Raw genomic sequence first — 20547 nt, forward strand, 5'->3', positions numbered from 1 at the left:
TCATCTGAGATTCCTTAGCAAAACCATTCAAGAGCAGCCAAGGTCTTTGTATTAAACAGCCTTTCTGAATCTCCAGGATAACTTTCATGTTTGCTGCTCCTTGTCTTTCCCATCTCTTCTGCTGGTGCCAAGCTAACTGTTTGACCCTGTTGTGAACTGCAGTGCAAGCACGTCACAGCAGGTCTGTGTTCCCCTGTGCCCGCACAGAGCCCCAAACACCGCAGCCGATGCCTCGGGCACTGCTTGGAAGATGAATCTGACACTCAAAATGCACGTCAGCAGTGGCAGTGCCTGTGTGAGCCTGCTGTCTGCAGGGTCTGGCAGAGAGCAGGTGTGATGGGCCCTGGTGTCAGCAGCTGCTAAGGGCTGCAATTGCCCTATGTGGAAGTTTGTATTTCTGGCCTGGTGGTTTCTGGAAGTTTGTATTTCATGACCAGAATACATGACCTGCTGGTTACTACAGGGAGATGCAGGTACCCTCTATCTTCTGTCTTCTCTTTACGTATTTTAAACTCTGGACAAAAGGATGCCTGAGTTCAGCACAGCACTGAGACAGTTGTTTGACACAGCAAAGCACGTGCTTGCTTGCTAACTGTGTACATTCCATTAAGGAATAGGACTGATTTTGATAATTGGCATTAAGATTACTGGTGAGATTAACTCATTATGCCAAACACTTTTTTCAAAAGTGTCACGTTATTTTTCAGCATGATAAAGGTTATTCTGGATAGAGAATAATTCACACAATTCTTCATTTGAATGAAGATTTGCATGTGCTCTAACTCTACCTCCCCTCCAACTGTGGTTTAATAATGCTGAGGGCAATCACAGCAACTCTTGTGCATCATGGCACTGGAAAGAGGCACCTCTGAGTTGGGAAAAGCCTTGGATTCTAAGTTCTTGCCATTTTGTTTTTTTTTTTCAAACAATTAGCTGTGCTCTCTGCTGTGCCCCTGTGCACTAAGCCCATACACCTGTCTCTCCCTGCTCAGCACATTGTATTGCCAGCTCCTTGAACCCTCTTCCATTACGAAGAGGTGCCATCAGGAGAGTACATGTCAAAGGTCAGCAGTGACTCTTTTGTCACACAATTGTAGTAATGCTTCAAAAGCTGCAGTTGGGTCAAGGAATTGCTGCCCTTCAAAAGGTAAAAACTGATTCTGAAGGAGACTAGGTGATGTTGGCAGGCACTGGGGCACACATGGTATTATTCTGTATGTTACACAGTCGCATGAGTGTGGTTCAAATTAACAATAACTGTGCATCTCATTAAGCAAACAGAAATTAAATCAATTTGCATATGAAGGAATATGAAATGTGCAGGTATCCAGAGACAGGATGCAGGGCTGGATGGGCAGCTGTTGCTGACCATGCTGTATATCTGAATTCACTGGAAAACAGAGCCAGTAGATGCTGTGTAAGGCTTTAGGGGGGGTGAGTGCTGCATGGAGCATTGCTGAGTGTGCATCATGTGTTTTTGTCTTGTAGACCCCCAATGGATTACTGCTAACCCCCAGCCCGCTGCTGTCCAGCATTCACTTCTGGAGCAGCCTCAGTCCTGTTGCTCCTCTGAGTCCTGCCAGGCTGCAGGGACCAAACACTCTGTTCCAGGTAGGTCTTCCCAATGCACAGGTTTAATTGCTAAATGCACACATGGAAGAGACATTGTGGGAACATCTCTTCATATCAGTCTGGAGCTTTTCAAACAGATCAAGAAAATACAGGCATTAACAGGCACTTTTAAAGAGAGGCCTACTTACGTGTACCCTCTTCCAATCCTTGGCAGCACAGTCAGAACCTACTGTGTCTACCAGTGTCTGCTGCAGAAAGAACACATATATTGTGTGAAGGAAAGAAATAAATGCTGGACTCCAAAGAGAGCAGGTAACAGAGCTCTCAGAGCTGCAGGAAGAGAGTGCAGACCACTCAGTGACCTGCAGGAGAGGGCTGGAACACAGACTCTGGGAAAACCAAGACAGTTTGGGTCTCACCCAGTGAGGTGGGCATAGGTTTATCCTTTTGTCCTAATGAGCTACTTCTCACTCAGAAAGACAAGGCTCTCTGAACCCAAAGGCTCCATTTCCAGTTCTCCTGCAATTATCCATGTGTCCTCAACCAAGGACACACCTCTGAGCATGACCTTGTCATATATAACAGCAGAAAGGCAGCATTGTGCCAACTCTCTCCTGAATATTGGCAGAGTAAAATTCTCAAAGTTTTACAGAGGTGTGGTAAATACAAAAGTTATTAAATAACCCACAATGACCACAGCACTCAGCTGCAGCATTTGCCTGAGAATATAGTGGGCATGGTATTAGCAGCTCCAGCTGTAGCTGCTGAAGAACAGCTGATTCATTAAGTCACAAAAGAAATTATGTTGATCTGCTGATTGGCAAGGAACCCAATGGCCATTTGCACAGCTGAAGGTGCGAGGACATCCCTGGAATGAACACCCCGATGGCTATGGAGGGCCAGCACTAACAGAGGAGAGGGACCCTGTGTTAGTCTCTGAACCTTCAGGAAGGCTGACTGCCGAGATCCAGGGCTGGGCTTCAGCTCAAGTAGTTGCTCAGTACTAGGATAGTCAGTCTTTCTATATCCAGCTGTACACGGAGCTCATGACTCCTTATTTGTGTTTCAGATAAACTCATTAATCCCTACTGGATCTCAGTTTTGCACACATGGTTAGAAACAGCCAGATATTTCACCTGAGAAGTGCCTGTGCTGAGACCTGGATTGAGCTTGTACAAACACATGTTGGCCATTCCCTGGGGGAACTGAAAGTGAGGAGTGGCCTTGGCTTTCCCTGCTGAGAGACCCAAAGCAAAGACCATGATGACAAGTTGTAGAGCAAAAAGCCTTATTTTAACAGCAAATAAGAAATGAAAACCACAGCTGAAGTCTGGCCAAGCCCACCTAGAACTGATGGGTCAGCCAGGGTAGGCATCAGGGTAAAGCTCTCCTCAGGCTGCCTGCACAGGCCAGCCCACACTCCATGCATACTCAGGGAAGAGCTTGTAATCAGGTTCTGCATTTTAATGAATCTTGGCAGAAGTGATGGAAGCATTTCCTGAGGTTTGGTATGGTTAAAGCAGAGGCATCAGCCAGTTTTGGCCACATCAGGAGCATGGTGCCCTGCAGCACCATGCTGCTCGGCCCAGCTTTACGCAAGTGGTGGAAAACAGGTATCACCATCTACCATCTGAGTGGAAGAGGAAACTTGTTACAAGCACGTTATTATATGCATGTGGAGGGCGTGGTTACACCATAGTTGTCTGTCCAAAGACTGATCTAATAAGGGGTAAAAATATACTAGATGCTTGAAGCTGTTCACAGCTCTGTCTCCCTCAAGCCAACAGAAATCCAGCACAGCCCATGGAGCTGGGCCTTGAGGCCAGATCAGTATCTACCACTGGGATAATTCCAGCCTCATGCTGCAGCAAGTTTATTCCACCTACTTGCTTTACTTTTTCTCAGGTCACATGTTAAGAATTAGTCAATACCCACCCTGCAGGCAAGGTGCAGTCACAATGCCGCCATGAACTAGGAATCTACAGCTTCTGTATTGGATACGTTTTTTGCACAGCACTTCTGAAGCAGCAGGTGACAATCAATGACTATTCGTTCTGCTTCGCATGCTGAATGGTGTAGCTAGTTTGTCGTTTCTGAGTGAATACAGAAACTGTAATTACTTGAGAGTAATTTTCCCCAAACTTCGCATCTCCAGTTGTACTTTTTCTGCCCTAAAACTACATCTAAACTTTCACTTTTGCCAAATTCTTTCCTGGGGGAAAAAAAAAAAAAAAAAGACAGAAAGGATGTCTTATAATTAGCAATGTGTAGACTGAAAAAATATTTTTGGAAACAGAATGGATGGCAGAGATTGCTCTGTAGTGTTCACTTTTTCAGGGTGATGATAAATGTATTATGTGAAGTTTTATATAAAAAATAGCCAGTAACAGATTTTTATATCCTCATGCATTACAAATGATTCAGGTTTTGTCCTCTATCTTGTATTCCTAATGGCTGAGGCAGGCGATTGGTAGATGTCTTGCTGTATAAACATCACACCTCTTGAAACCATCTGGAGCCAGTTGCTAATGCTAAATCCATGTGCTTCTTGGGCTGGGTGTTTTGAGATGAACAGTAATTTCTACCTTTTGGCCTCTTACAGTTTCCAACTCTGCTAAATGGTCACATACCAGTGCCACTCCCCAGTCTGGACAGAGCCTCTTCACCAATACTGCTTTCTCCAAACGCTCAGAAATCCTGATGATGCCTCATCACACCAAGGATGTATTGGTGGATTTAACACTTCATTCCTATGGGCTAGTTTTTCCTGTGTCATGAGAAGGACATTGTGAAACCCTTTATTACTTTGGTTTGCACTTTTCATTACATGGATCATCTACTTTTATTATGTTAGCATTTTTTAACAGTGTTTATATATAAAAGTATATATAAATCTGTTATGCATTAAATGAATTATAATTTTTTTATATCATAGCTCTCAAGTGTTGAACACTTCTGTTGTGGATGAAGTACTTTTCTTAATGGATTGCAACAATGTATCTATTAGGGATGTGAAGCTTCTTTTTAATCCCTTTTTTTGCATATTATGCATTGCGCTTGTGTAAACTATAACCGGCTGTGCCTTCTTTTGCATAAAGTCATGTAAATGATTTATATATTTTCTAGTATTAAGATAAAATTTGGAAGAAAGAAACTAGTATTGAACAGCCCTATGGTAGTATTTCAGTATTTTCTCCACAGATGGGCCATACAATGCAGTGTATTAATGTACCTTTGTATTAAGTGCTTTCAAATTGTATAAAAATAGCCTTATAATTTTCCTTTGCTGAAGTGGAAAATATAATCCTTGCTACAGCCAGGAGGAGATGTAGTTCAGAGTAACAAAGCCACATTTATATATTTATGCCCAAGTTCTTCTGTCAAATTGCAACAAGGAGGAACTGGGCTATGTATGTTCACGAGAGGTTTCCAACCTTTAAGAGTACTTCTGTAGAAAAGGAGACATTGCTCAGAATTTATGTGGCCTATATTTCTTATGGACTGTCAACAGTACGTCTGGAAAGAGTGCAGGTAATCTTTGTCCTCCCAAAGAATGAGGATAATTCCTGATAATTTTCAGGTGCTTTGTTCAGCTGTGCCAAGTGCCTTCTACTACTTCCCTGGAAAGACTATTGTAGCTACTCAAGCTCTGGAGGTCACATTTCCCCTTCCCCCAAAGCTGGAAAAGTTACAGGTCCGTAAACTGATGCCTGGTGCTTGCAAAGAGGCAGAGACTCTACATGTGGGATATTTATGTATCAACAGCTGAATTCTGGATGAAAAAAAACAGCACTGTGCTATTATATACTTGCAACTTGAATTTACTGGGTATGTCCTCTACCTTGAGGGGATGGTTTAGTCATCTAAATGTCAGGTTAGGATTAAGCCAGACTCCCTGGCACCACAGACTCTTAATCCTGGCAGGGTTGATGCAAATTTTCAGTTTCCTGATGTGGCTAAATTGGCTTGAATGCAGCTTTACTGTGTCGGTTTTTCAGATGAGACCTTAAAAGCCAACCCCAAATCCAATCCCTGTTTTGTGACAGGTCATTCAAACTTCAACTTTGCTTTCTGGCTGAGCAGCTGGCCATGGTCTATTCTTTTTGAAATGTATGCAGTGAGTTGTCTGCTGATTTTCTGCTTGGATGCATTTCAGTGATGATGTGTGTAGTTATGTGTAAAGTGCTTTTGGATCCTTCAACCTGAAAGGTGCTAAATAAACATTTTATTAATGCAGTTCTCAAGTTGAAAAGCCATTTTTGGGGCAGAGGTAGTTGACAAAAGACAGCAGGAATTTTCCTCAGGCTCCTGTGTTGCACAACCAAAAACTATTTGACAGTTCCACCTGCAGTGATAAAAACCTGCTGTAGCCATGTAGATACCAGCTGATAAAGACAGCAATTGAATGCCAAACTCGAGGAGAACAAATGAAGCACTTGGGATGTCATTTGCTCGACTCAGCGTTTCAAGAGCTCAAGATGTGCCACCCCACTGAGTCAAAAAGAGAAGATGAACCTACACAAAATTTATGAGTGAATGCAAATTTTATACCAAGTAAAATCAGAATAGATTGGAAGAAAGGGCAGCATGTAACTGATGTGATTGACAAGGTTAGTGGAGATAAATCAAAAGGGCTTGCAGACTGGACATTTATCTTCCAATGCACTCCTCCCAGGTACATGGAATATTTTTCAACAAGTTACAGACAGGCAATTATTTCACATAGGGAGCTGACTTTGCCTCATTTTTAAAAACCCACGAATATCTACTTACACCTGTAAGGCATGAACAGCAGCATAGAGACTTGTCTTGTATGTGCCACTGTAGCTAACAGGAGAACCCAACATCTAGACAGTATTTCTCACTATGAGTATAAAAAGATGAAAACATACTAGTATGGAATATTACACTGCAAAAAACCAGATGACCATGAGAGGAGGGAGCGCGTGACAGAGAAGAGATTCTTAGAAGTACCCAGATTCCCGTTATTTTATTTCTTCCAAAGTTTTACTATTAATAAGGCGGATTTTTTTCTTTTCAAAAGGCTCAACACATCATAGCTTCCCTCCCACCCTCCAGCCCTTAAATGATTTTGGATTTTTTTTAAAGATAGCAGAAAAATTTTGGGACAAATTTCTATTTCAAAAAATTATTGGAAAGGATCTGAAAAAATCCAATACAACAATGCAAGACAGAAAATGGGAAGAAGTGCTGTCTTCTCATCTTTGAGAGAATAAAAATAGCAAGAGAACACATCTTCTGTAAGTTGTCTTTTCAGCTGAAATAAATAGGCTGTTAAAATCTGCCTTCTAAATCAGTCAATAATGTGGAACAAAAATTTTTGCTATTGGGAAGTACTTATACAAATAGAGTCCAGCCTCTCAAGTCTAAAACTTATATGAAACACTTGACTGTTATGCCTTGTGCTTTGAAGAAAATATTCTATTGGTAATCTACTGAATTTTATTAACAGTTACCTTTTTAACTGTAGAGGAAAATCAAATAAATGTTTTTAAAAAAAATACTGTGGAAGTGTCAATATTTCTGGCAGGGAGAGCTCCAGGCCAACAATCCTGGGGAACAAAATGGGAATTATTCTCTTTTCAGTATTCTTGGTAGTAATTGCAATTTGATGATACTTGGGGGATTTATTACAAGATTTGCACTTTATTCGTGCTTCAGCAATATAAGAAGTTCCCAGTTACTATACAGGCTGAGTGCACAATTAGGGTATGTTTGGCTTACCTGCACCTTTGTTTCTTCAGGAAAGCAAGTATCCTCCAGAAGGGCCACAGCTGCAGGGCAGCTTTGCCAAGAGCTTGTGCACACCTATGGCCCTGGCACAGGTAAGCCGCTTCAGTTCTAAAGAAAACTTCCAGTGTGGGGATAACAGTGATAGGTGATAAACTATAGCAAAAGACCTGACACACATCCATGATGTAAAGAAAGAACAATTTGTTTTGTCTAAAACTGGCCTCATCAGACAGGCTCATTACCCATCTGGAAATACCTATCAAAGAAGTGAAGAACTGTCAATAAGGTTTCTGTTTAAAGGGAAGGCGGTCCTTTCCAACGAGACCACAGAGTTAATTTTAACAGAACAACCCTCTGCATTAAAAGGCTGTGTGATCTCGTGCTGATGGGAAACATCTTCAGAAGCCATCATGACATGCAAATTAATTTAGAAAAGGCACAGTAAGTACAGGTAGTCTTTTATGTAGGGGCATTTCTATTCCCTTCCGATCTTAAGACTGACTGTATATCCTGTAGGATAAAGAAACAGAGGCCTCAGATTTAAGCATAACCATCCAAAGTTCTCAGAAAACTACAACTTTTAAAATCTGTTTTAGCCCCAAACTGTAAGTGCTCTTACCAATTAATGTGTGAGTGCTCTGCACAGATGGAGTACAAACCTATTTCCTTGAGGGCAAAGAGCCTGACAGCATGAGTGAGAAGCAGTATGAATTTATTTAAATGAAAAAAGCAGAATGATCCTCAAGCAAGGATTCTGGAGCAATCACCATCTTGGTCTGCCTTGGACAGAGGCTGGTATTTGAAGAAAGCATCCTTGGAGAGAGGATTCTAGGATGTGCTGGAGTTCTTTTGTGAAAGACTCCCATCAGTTCACATTCACTCTGCAAGAAGTACATATGTATAAATGTAAACTTAATTGTTCCTAACACGGCTTCAGGCCAGCTACCCCCTTCCTGCAAATCAAATAACAAGAAAGAAAGGGAAAAACAATCTGAAAAACAAGCTCAGGGTGTGAAAGAGGAGGGGCAGGTGACAGTGCAGACACTACCATGCAAGGCCTGGAGGGAGGTGCTCTACAGGAGCATGTTGGAGAAGAGACAGGGAAGAGCAGTTTCCCTGGTTAGCAATCCATAGCCATGGTAATTCCATCAGCAGAAAGATTCCACTGCAACAAATGAAGGAACTTCACAGCTCTCTGGGGAAAAATGTATTTCAAGGCAGGGTGTCTGAGCCAAGTAAGACTCATATTTCATTAGGAGGACCGTGAAAGTGATGCACTCAGGCAGGCCTGCTCCTTGAGTGCGCTTGAAGGATGCAGCCAGCACAATAAATTAAGCAGTTCGTTACCACAGTAGCACGTGTGTATGTGTGCATTCACAGTTTAAGTTTGCTCTGAAGTTACAGAACTTAGAGTTAAGGGATTTTAGAAAACATGCAAAAATAATGAGAAATTGTTCAGGTTTTCTGCTGCCATCAATTTTACTCAGAGAGGGACTGACCAGTGAAAGTCACTTACAAGAGATTAAAAAACCAATCTAGAATATATGAACTGTAATCCCAGTTCTGAAAACAGGATCCCACTATGGCTGAGAATGGGACTATGATTTTTGTGCAGCTGAACTCCACAGATGAAAAGTACATGGTAGAAAGTCCACAGCCCATGTACCTGCTTGGCTTTTATACTTTCCATGATCATCCCACCTGTGCAGTCAGAGCTGACCTACGATGTTCCAACTGCTACGTACTTCCCTTATGTTTCATAATTGTACTTGTTATCTTGCCAGTCTCCCAAATTGGTACTGGATACTGTTGACATACATGGATGTACACAAAGGCCAAATAACAGCATTAAATCTTTAACAGACCAATCTCTGAAAATAGAAAAACCCCTGAACTGCATAAAGTAAGCATTCAAGTTCCTTCCCAAAATTAAGGCATTTCATAGAGATGTTACATTTGTTTTAAAGCCAACATCTCTGAAATGTGCTAACAAGGTGCATGAATTACTTCAACTCTGCTCATCAGACAAAATGATCATGTCACAGACAAGGTAAATTCTGATTTCTCTACAGTGTCATCATGTGCTGTAGCTCTGTATTTCCATACCCTGATTTGTTTGGATTTCTTTAAAGTCTGACCTTAATTCTGAGTATTTCCTGGGTTTATGATACTTAGCCTGTGGATATTTACAACATACCTTTCATATATTTTGTCCTCAATAACAGAATGCATTTTTAATCTTAATTCCAGTTTAACATTGCAGAACAGAAACAATGAACCTTTATTATACTGAAAAACTCATGCACAAATAACAAGCAAGCAGCCCAAAGAAAGCTACCTTGCAGGTTTTCAAATGATTTGCAAATACAAAGTATGTTGATTCTTTAATAATTGTTTATTTTAACTTTTATTGCCCAGTTCAGGGATACACTCTGGCTACTTAATGCTGTGGTAAAGCAGCACAAAAATAACACAGCCATGTTGAGAAGCATGTTCCACTAGAGCATTGCTGAGCTGTTGGTTTGCCCCTTCCATCTCCCACCCTGTCCTGTCAATTCTCATCTTCCACCCACCCTTTTTCCCCTTCAACCTTACACCTGCATGTGAATGCAACCACATCACCAGCACCTGCGTCTGTCCTGGCTTCCAGCCCACCTGACTCTGACACAGACCTACACCCACACCTTGCCAGCCCTACCCTGGGCTAGGTGGGACACACCAGTTATCTCCTAAAGATAACTACCTAAAATCAGCCACGACATGCAGGCCATTCCTCATTAACTGATCACTCATCGACAAGCAAAGGTGGTGACACCAAACACTGAAAGTCATCCATTTTTAGCGACACTCTGCTTGGTTTTTGACATCCTGAGGTCTTCTCCCAAAAAGGCCAACACTTCTGCAGTTTTTGGGGACAGTGAAACCAAGTCTGTAGTACCTGACTTTGCCAGACGGGAGGCAGAGCACAGAATTCCATAAGAAGAATGTCAGAGATGCCCAGCAACTTCAGACTTGCTGACTACTGCCCCAAACAGACAACTGCCACAGAACTGTCTCTGCTGATGCAGGAACTTCAGTAACAGACAATTTTAAAAAGCCCCAAACTGGCTTGACAACAGATGCCAAGATTCTTAAACATGTTCTTAGCTACCTCCTAATGAAGAACACAGATTCACTTGTAGGTCCTTAGAAAAAATTTCTTTATAAACAGACAACTTTAATTTTATGGAAGATCTTTTAATCTGTAACAAAAAAGCTGAATTCCTACTTAAAATGGAACATCCTTTTGTTAGCTGCAGCTGATCCCTTTCTAAGTTTATTAATGCACTTCATTTTACCAGGTAAACCTTGAAGTCCTTTACTCATTTCTGTCACATTATTACTTGTTCTTTTATGACCTATGAAGCACTACTGTTCTAGAAATGCTAAATCCCACATTTATCCACAGTGAACATTTAGTCTACCTTCACTACTTCTGTATAAAAGGATATTTTCCTGACACCTTTTTCTTCAACACTGTCACGTCTACAACGTATTTCCTACAAAGTTCATCAGTATAAAATCTAGATCAGATCCATAGCAACTATAAAAATATATATAACAACTATTTCAGGACAAGGTTTTTTTATCAGTGCCAAATGTGCCTCTGCCACACCCATAGCGCTCGCACTGGGATCAGGGGAGCCCCATCTGTCTCTGAGCCTCATGTTACGCTCCCAGGCCGTGTGACACGCAGGGCTGGCTCAGGGAGACTGGACCATGCTGCTGAGAAGGTCCTGAGCAGCCTTAGCCACGGATGAGCCATGTCACTCCCACTGCCACTGCACTGAAGGAACTAAAGGAGCAGCCAAAGGTGACCCTGGGGGCTCCCACAACACACGGACCTCGCTAAACGCTGCCAACAATGCCCCAAGAACCGCAAGTTCACTTAGTCTGTATTTTTAACAACACAGGGCTTTTGTTATTATAAATTTCAAAACAAAACCAAAGAATTCCACATAATATTTATACTTTCAAAAGTACAATATTAATACAGGTCGGTCAGTTAGAAATAACAGCAGTTTGTTAGGTCTACAGGATTTAACGTAAAACCGGTTTACAAATGCTGAAAAGCAGTAGTGGTCCAATAGTCACCATTACACATTAATTTCTCTCTTCCAGAAAATAAAATTAAAAAAAAAAATCCCAATTCAAATTTACTAGTATCAATGAAATATTAATAAAACACCCCCAAACATGCCACAATCACTATTCACAAATAAAGTTAAAATGAAATATACAAAAATTCACTTAATACTGTTAAATAACAATAAACTACAAGATTTCCTGAACAGAAATGGTAGGACCCCTGAATGTTTTACAGTGAATGTCAGGAAAAATTAAGTTACCTATGACTATTTTCATGATATACCAGCCAAAGATTTACATGACCATTTCAAAATATACCAATAAAGATTTACAGCCTCTTTAAGATGCACTAAACAAATAGGTTCATAAAGGTGAACACAAATGCTTAAAAATACTGTAACCATCACCAAGGGTGTACTTATGATACTCACTGAGATGCATAAGCATAGTAGTAATATGTTTACTATCTCTGGAAAACAGGTAACATCTAAGATCTGAAAAACTCTCTAAGTTCCCATTGTAAAAGCTCTGTAGCGTAGCGAGTTCTTCTCAAGTACAAACTTGCATCTTTCCAGTTGATTTCAAGTGAATAATGCACAAATGGGAGAGGAACAAAGTGGGAAAAGTGTGACATTATTCCCCTATTTGTCTAATTAGTTGTTCTGTTCCTCTGTAATGATAAGTAAGCCAGGGTCCAACATATATGAATTGTCCTTTTACTATTTGTATTTCTAAGTTAAAAACAAGGTAAAAAAGTTATTGTTTCTGCAGGCCCCATATGCACAACAATGTGCAAATATGTTATGCTGGAATAAGCCTGACAAAACGTCCAGCCTCCATGCTCTAATTTATCAATAACTAACATAGGATCTGAGAGCAAATCAAAGTTACTTTTCACTTGTTTGAATCAACCTTCACACCATGTGCTTTTCAAAAACATAATATGCATTATAATTTTTCAACTATTTCAACACATACTTCCAATGTTAAATAAGGAATTAAGTGCCAAGAACTTAGAGCATTAAAGATGGCTCACCTATAGCCAAGCAAAGCTATGCTTACATTCCAGGAAACACTGCAGTTTAAGAAATACAAAAAAACCCCGCAGCAGTAGAACATTTTATCAAGAGAAACAGATGCATTCACGTATTATAAAGCCATTGCAACTTCTTCAGGCATGGAACTGTTGTGTTAACTATACAGACAGTAGTTATTTAGCAGCAATGATTCCGCAATAAATAATGCACTGTGTTTCTCAGTCCTGCACAAAAATTGCAGCTACAGTTACATCAACAGCTGTAACCTACTGGCTCTAGTGGCAGAGGAGACCTTAAAACCAACTGTACAAAAAATTGTCACACTGTGACAACAAATATAAAAACATAATTTGCAGGTTGGAAATAAAAAGACTCCACTGTTAAGAGGACAGTGTAGACAAACTGCGATTCCAAGTCCACCAACAGAAAGCACTGCCTTTGGATCCGAGTCCTTGATCAACAGGATAGGCTTGGGCTTGACTCTGCACTGCCCCCTTTAGAAAAGCATGCTCTGCCTTCTGTTCTTCCCATGTCCTGCAACACAACACGGGCCATGGTAAGAAACCGAAGCATTTGCACAATACAGTATTAGGTTATTACCCGGATCTTCATCCTTCTTCAAGGCGACACCCCTTGTGCTTCAATCAGCATCAGCATCTTTCTTTTAATTGCACTCACTGCATTGGTTTTTCACTTTGACACCTCTAACCCCCATACAGTACTGGTTTGAAACTCCAAAATGCTCTTACCTGCACAGTCCCTGCCCAGCCCTAGTAAAACTCACATCTTTCTGTCTTTCTGTGCATTTAGCTTATGTGTCTCTACAGGAATGTCAGTATATTATTCTGGATTTTTTTTTTTCAGTAGATTCACACAAACCAATTTAACAAAGCATTTTTCAATTCCAAATGCTTCTGGCAGAGCATTCTTTTAGCAAGCATAAGAAAATATAAAGCTTTCCATACCGGTCTCTGGGTAAGTGGAATTTCGAAAGCCAGGGTCTTTTTGCAATTGAATCTCTTTTAGACTGAATATTGAAACACCTGGAATGTAACAAAGAAATTAATTAATATACAAATATAAAACTATGTTTTATTGACCAAAATTATATTCTTAATTTTATAGTTTAGATTAAAAAAATTTCCAATTCACAAATAATTAACTCACTAGATATCAGACTTCTTTAATACGTTAGAGGGTTTGTCCTCACACAATGTACTTAGCTTTAATGTGCTATCTTAACAATACTCTGCTACTTTACTACTCATCTTACTTTCAGGCAGAGTGTGTATTCTTGTTCCGAGATTTCTGAAGTACGCATGTTTCATGGCCTCTTCTGCTGAAATTCTCTTCTTTGATTCATACTATTAATATAAAAGCATACAAGTATGTTGGTTTCCATTAAAAATCTCTTTGCATCAAGTGATTCATCAAAGAGAGAAAGAGTTCTATCTGCTCCACATTTCCCATAATTCACTAGGACAACTTTTTTTCATTACTTTCATTTCACACATGACTATCTAATGGTTTATCAAAATCAGTACTGTCAACATGTAACAAGATTGTTAAAATAGTAAAAACAACTTCTGTAAATGGATACAGGTCAAAACTACACCTAATCTTTATTTACAGATGGTACAATGATTAGGTACCTCCTGCTTGGCATCTGTGCAATTCTAGGCAAGGATGCAGATGTTTAAAAAGCTGCACACAAATAAGTTACAGTGCTGCATCTACTCAAAGATGCAGGAGTTGTCCTTCCATCTTGCTTCCAACTCATTTTTAATACAGATTCAAAGACTAAATCTACATACTACTTCAGCTTTTGAATACAGTTACAACATCAGAGTAACATTACACCTTAGTAACTCCTTCTCTAGTACTAAGCTCAGTTAATCATTAAAGAAATTTAGCATTTGTATTTAAAAGTTCTAGTTTAATACCATATTTCACAAGAGATTTAGTGTTTTTAGGGCTAACATAGACTAATTCTATTTTTACAAAAGGCAGTAAGAGAAGAAATTAGTTCTCGGTGGGAAAAAAAGCAAGCATCAATTAATTGTCACACTACAGACTTCTTCTCAATCTGTCATCCACTACAGACTCAGCTGCACATTCCATTTTGAGACAGAACTAAATACTTTGGCTTCTAATACATTTTGTATGTAACATATTAGAACTCAAAACTTGAGCTTTTATAAAGTAAAGCCACAAAACACATCTTACTTGAAGGAACTTCGCTATCAATTCAATTCCTTCCGTGTCTAGCCTAAAAATAAAGATATTTTTTAAAATTAGGACAGTTATTGAATTGTATTTACAAAAGTAAAACTACAGGGGAACTGAATTAATTAAATGATATCAAACGTGAAAATTATATCTAAACATGGAAATGTGTTCACCTAAACAACATTAATTCATCTTAATGTGAATACATATGACTCCTAGTATCTCAGAAGACGACTATTTGGAAAACACTGGAGACACACAAATCCTTAGTTTGGATTGTCATTTACTATGTTGACCTGGATCATTTATTTGAATATTTAAAATGATTTATTTTAAGATTAATACTACTCATTTACTAGAGGGAAACAATGTTAGATCTTCTTCAAGGTAGACAACTAGTGTCTTTGTTATTAAATTTATTTATAATAACTGCACAGACCCTTCACCTTCCTTTTTATGGTTTTAAAATAATTACAAGAAACTGCTCAAGGAAACCATTTTAACAAACTGCCTGGGTCTAGTATATGACCAGAAGAGAATTTGTGTTCTTTAGGAAATGCTGTGTGAATTCTCCTGCTATGGAGACATTATTAATTGGAGTCTATAGTTCCACAGGTCATTAAGTAGCTGTGGTACTGAGAATGATATTAGAGAAGGTAATCACATAGTACCAGGTTCTGCTGTGCATTATCATCTGCCCAAAATAACAGAACTGATGAATAGTTTTACACCATTCAGTGGCAGACTGTACACAAAAATGCATTCCCACTTAGGAATATGCAAAGCCACAGGGATGCATATTTTCTATTAATAAAACACAAAGTACCTTGGTGCATGGCTGATGAAAGGTTGTGGTTTATACTTAGGAAAGTTGTAGTTTCTAAATTCATCGCTGGAAGAAATGCCTGGCCATGTTTCTTGACATGGAGTTCCTGCATTTAGAATCAGCAACAGATTCAGCTTAAAAAATGTAAACAAACAACTTTGACATAAAAAAGCATTTAATCCTGTAATTTAAAGGAGAAATGGAAAAAACCATTCAATATGCCCTATGTTGTGCAAACTCATCTGTACAGTCAGCTGAATAATTTTTCATAACCTTGATTACAATGCAATATATAATACTGTTCTGAGATAAAGATCCACAGTTCTCATACAAATATGGTACATTAACATTAACATTGCTGAAAGTATCCATTTACCAAGAAGTCTGAAAATTAAGTGCAGTTCATCTTCAACAGTTGAACCAGGAAAAAGAGGCCTTCCTGATGCCATTTCAAAAAATATGCATCCAACACCCCTTTATAAAGACAGAGAAAAAGATAAAGCAGAAATAATGTTTTAATTTCAGACTGTAAAGGCTGTCAGGATTTTTTTCAATTAAAACAAATTACTGGTTGTTAGCCACACACTACTATTAAAATATTTACAAAGATTTGTAGTAATAGAAGTGCTGTCAAAGACTAAACAAAACCTGTGTCACAGCTATATTATATCCTCTTTCTTCAGATGTTGAGTTAATGAATTTTATTAAAGTTCATGGTAAAATACCATGTTACTCTGTCATTAGGAGAAGCAGATTTGCATTTTTTCCCGAATACGAAAATGCAAAAGCCTGTATATTTGTTTTATTTAACAGCCAAGTTCACATTTTTTCTTGACTCAAAACAAAACTTGGAACTAGACAAAACTATACAAACCACATGTCAATTTGAGTTGAATACTCTGAAGATCCAAGGAGAACATCAGGTGGTCTGTACCATAATGTGACAACTTCATTGGAATAAGTCTTTGTAGGAACAGACTTTGCTCTTGCCAGTCCTTGATAAAAAGGGAAATGAAGAGTCATGTACAGCTTGCTTAAATCCTTTTTGTATGAAATTGACAAACTATTTTTAGAACCTTTTTATACTTGCTAAATACCATCATTATTATACTTGTCATCTCTTAATGTTATTTAAGGCCCTAATAGAGAGATTATGATTGCCTTTTAGTATTTATGGCAATCTTACAGTCAGCATTTTTAAGCACAGAAGAAAGGTAAACAGATCAAAACCTGGACTAATCCTTTAAATTTCATTAAATAGCATTAGATTGATAAGACACCTCCTTGCTGCAAAAACCTTCTGCCCTGTTTCTGGAAAATTACATTGTAAAAGGTAGAAGGCAACAAACCATTAACTAAATGGTGGAAGCAGACCAAATCAATTTTGGATCAGCAGGGCTTTTCCATCCTAACATTGTCAATTTGACAGCAATATCTTCAATAAAATTCACGTCTATCATGTTAGATGCAATCTTCTGAGCAACTTTCATTCACACAAAAGGGGTAAAATCAGAGGCACAGAGCACAACTTTCAAAGGATCTTCCAGACACAGAAGGTAACAGGGAAATATGGATGCCCCACTCCACTGTAAATCCCAAGGCATTTGATGTATCAGTGACAGTGCAACACTTGACAATTTAACACATAAAAAAACCCTTCCTCTCTCCTGTCATGGTTACCCTGCTTTAGAGTGACTGTGGAGTGTTAGGAGAAGCAAGGTGAGCTCCACCTTAAGGATTTGACTAAGTATCAATTTCACAGGAAGCTGTAATACTACTTTCAAATTGGAGTGACAGTGTTAACTATAGAGGTATTACACCGATTACTTATCCCCTGTAAAAGGCTGACTTTCATTTTCCATTTGAGAACACCCAAATTCACTACAGACCCAATGTACTCATTTCTCCTTTTAAGGAAAAATTATTTTCCTTTGCTGAGAGAAAAGAATAGTTATTACAGAGTAATTTCAGGCCATACCAAAGTCTGCAAGCTTCAGCTCTCCTTTCTCATTAATGAGTAGATTTTGCGGCTTCAAATCTCGATGTAACACCTTTCTCCTATGACAGTATGCCAAACCACGAAGAATCTGATATAAAAATAGCTACAAAAGAAAACATTTATATAAATTAGACAAAAAATTGTAATCTACACATGGCATGACTAGTTGGCACTGGAGAGTTAAGTACTGTAAGTGGGACAAAATTACTTCTCTAAAAAGTGAGTTAATTCCTTATGAGCAAATTCTGGACATCATCACTATTGTTCAAAAATTTAAAATCATTTTACGCTAATGCACTGCCTTAACATCATACTTTACAACAAAGATTTTCAGAGTAGTTTGCTCTGTTTAACTGAAGAAAAACACAGGGCTGCTTATTTTTAACGTATTTACCACTGCTCTTCCCCACACTAATGTCTTTAAAGATAACTGTCTCTGACTATATACTTAAGTTGCCTTTGGCCACAGAGCCCCTTCTGGAAATGCAGCTCAGCAGCGTTTCCATCCAACTGTGCTGAACTACACAAAGAATGTCTTGGCACACTACTGGAAAAACACATGTAGATTCACAAGCTAAGGGAAGATGAAGAAATGGGTAAATGAGGATTATTAACGCAGCCCAACTGCCTCTGGTATTTACATTCAACCCCTCACCTTGACACACACAGAGGTTTATTTTAATCCTTTGGAAAAGGAAGCCAAGCAAACAACTTCAGTCATGCATATCAACAGTGCATATGTATATAGATATAAAAGTAGTATGGGCAAAGAAATGTTTAGCAGTGGGCAGCCAAGCAAGTTTAATGTATCACTGCATCAAGAATTAATACTTTGCAGTTTCGGTATGTATAAAGGTCTGATCTCAAACATGGGACTTTTGGGTAGCTATTGCTGACATTGACCACACAGCAGTACTCAGTCAGCATAGGTAATCAAATGTACAACAAAAAAATAGGAAGCATTACAGAAAGCAATGTGACAAATTAATCATGTGATAAATTAATCATGTTTTTATATGACCATATTCTAATACACCAATTTATTTTTGCACCAAGTGACACTACCAAATTATTTTTCATAAACTGGACAAATACACAGCAGATGTAGTTGCATCCATCTGTACTCAGTGTGCTGACATGGGATTCATCTGTGCTAGAAAACCAGGAATTTGGATTAACTTCTTTCTCTTTGCTTTCCTTTCTGAGCAGAATGGGAAACAACAAGTCTTGTTTAATCTACTCGGGCCCATACTGTTGCAGGGGTAGTCAGTCCCAAGTTTATTAACACAACTTCCAATAGAAGTAAATGGCCCTCCCTAATGTACACTGGGTCTGCAAGGATTAGTCAAGAATGCAAAGCAGATTACAGAAATTGTGAAGCTTCACCACAGTTGGCAGGGATCCTTTTAGAAATGCACAGGACACCATGTATTAGCTCAAAATTTTGGTTAAAACACTAATACCTGCAGAGATCACACATACCTTCTTTTTGTCAAAACACAAAAACCTAAAATTAGCTGAGGAGTGCGAGGAAGTGATGTTAGGGAGGTCTCTCAAATATGAATGATGACTCAAACCACCACAGTTATTAGAAGGTAAGCACCTACAGCTACTGCAGCTAAGCGGCTGTTCTAGTTTCCCAGTGCCAAAGGTACTGACCATATAAATTTGCTCTCTGAGCATAGCTTAAACAATAGGCAAACAAGGAAAAACAATTCCTCTGCTTTTAGCTCAGATTACCAAAAGCAGATTCTGACTTGTTTGCTAACTGTACTTATAAGAGTCAGATTCCCACTTACAGCTTTCCCTTAGTTTTTAAAGCTTAAAGCACTGCTTATTAACTTGCAGATAATTAAAAACAAAAGTACAATTATGATTTTTGTTTTTTTCTCTGAAGTGGAAACAAATGAAAGAAGTTCCCTTTGCAGACTCTCAGAGGAAGCAATAGAGCAGGTTATAGGCAGATGTCTTTCCCTGGAGACACTTACAGTAATGTGACAACAGAATGAAAGGGAAAGCTCACCAAACAGTCATCAATATGTAGCCTGTGTGCCAAATCACTTCACTCATTTCATGACAGTACTGTACTGTGTTTGGAAGCTGGTAAAGCCCTAAGTATTAAAGACCACTAAGAGTTCTGCCAGTTTTCCAAATAAAAGCCTGCTTTTTACAAAAGAAATAACACCTGACCCTGACTTAGTTTATTTAAAAGTTCTAGTTTAATACCATATTTCACAAGAGATTTAGTGTTTTTAGGGCTAACATAGACTAATTCTATTTTTACAAAAGGTAGTAAGAGAAGAAATTAGTTCTCGGTGGGAAAAAAAGCAGGCCAGATTGGAAACTGAGTCACTTGATCTGGCCACAGCTGTAACTAGAAGAAAAAGCAAATTAGGTCCTAAGGAAAATTTTATTTCCATTTTCTTACTAATGGAAAGATGAAAATTACTTCTTCTTAAATACATGCTTTTGATTTCTTACTTGTGTGGTGGGCAGTGGCACCCAAAACCACATTCATGATTAAAGCCACATTTTCCTCAGAGTCATATATAAATCTGAGGATATATCAAACTACAGACTTAGTAAATGAGTATAAAATAATGGAAGGATAAGAAGTCAAAAGAGTTATGAATGTATTATTTTTAGTAATTTTAAAATTTTAGATATGTAACTTCAAAGAGAATGAAAACAACATGAAATTATATAATCTCATTTTTTTAATGTTTTAAACACTTAAAAGAAAGGCACCATCTGATGTCAAAGGTAGCTACGTCAGGCTAAAAAGGAAGTTACGTTTCTTATTTTATTTTTAAAGAGACTAAACTGTCTAGCTCCTGATTATAAAGTTCTCTGAAATTCTTGGAACAAAGCTGGAAGGTGGCTACTGTCACTAAAAAGACTCACCTTTACATTGTGCATACTCATGATGTTGCCACAGTCATCCATGTACTGCTTCAGGTCCTTGTCCTATCAAAACACCATCATCATGGTTCAGTAAAATT

General features: G+C 38.7%; 2 protein-coding genes across 5 annotated transcripts in view; one reads left to right on the forward strand and one right to left on the reverse strand.

Annotated features, from left to right (window-relative positions):
* Window positions 1-5808, forward strand: part of ELK3 (ETS transcription factor ELK3) — a 35645-nt gene extending 29837 nt beyond the window's left edge. The window contains exons 4-5 of the mRNA XM_021527959.3: window positions 1489-1611; window positions 4175-5808. Of these exons, the coding sequence (XP_021383634.2) occupies window positions 1489-1611; window positions 4175-4273 (222 nt within the window). The 3' untranslated portion in view covers window positions 4274-5808. The remainder of the gene's footprint in view (window positions 1-1488; window positions 1612-4174) is intronic.
* Window positions 5809-9702: 3894 nt separating this feature from the next.
* CDK17 (cyclin dependent kinase 17) overlaps window positions 9703-20547 on the reverse strand; it is a 90400-nt gene continuing 79555 nt past the window's right edge. For all 4 annotated transcript variants that reach the window (XM_021527957.3, XM_021527955.3, XM_021527956.3 and 1 more), the window contains 9 exons: window positions 20450-20512; window positions 17525-17648; window positions 16421-16541; window positions 15923-16020; window positions 15547-15652; window positions 14718-14760; window positions 13765-13855; window positions 13457-13534; window positions 9703-13025 (listed from right to left, as the gene is read on the reverse strand). In XM_021527957.3, coding sequence (XP_021383632.1) covers window positions 12988-13025; window positions 13457-13534; window positions 13765-13855; window positions 14718-14760; window positions 15547-15652; window positions 15923-16020; window positions 16421-16541; window positions 17525-17648; window positions 20450-20512 — 762 coding nt within the window. In that variant the 3' untranslated portion in view covers window positions 9703-12987. The remainder of the gene's footprint in view (window positions 13026-13456; window positions 13535-13764; window positions 13856-14717; window positions 14761-15546; window positions 15653-15922; window positions 16021-16420; window positions 16542-17524; window positions 17649-20449; window positions 20513-20547) is intronic.

This window comes from Lonchura striata, chromosome 5 (assembly GCF_046129695.1).
Source record: "Lonchura striata isolate bLonStr1 chromosome 5, bLonStr1.mat, whole genome shotgun sequence".
Taxonomy (NCBI): domain Eukaryota; kingdom Metazoa; phylum Chordata; class Aves; order Passeriformes; family Estrildidae; genus Lonchura; species Lonchura striata.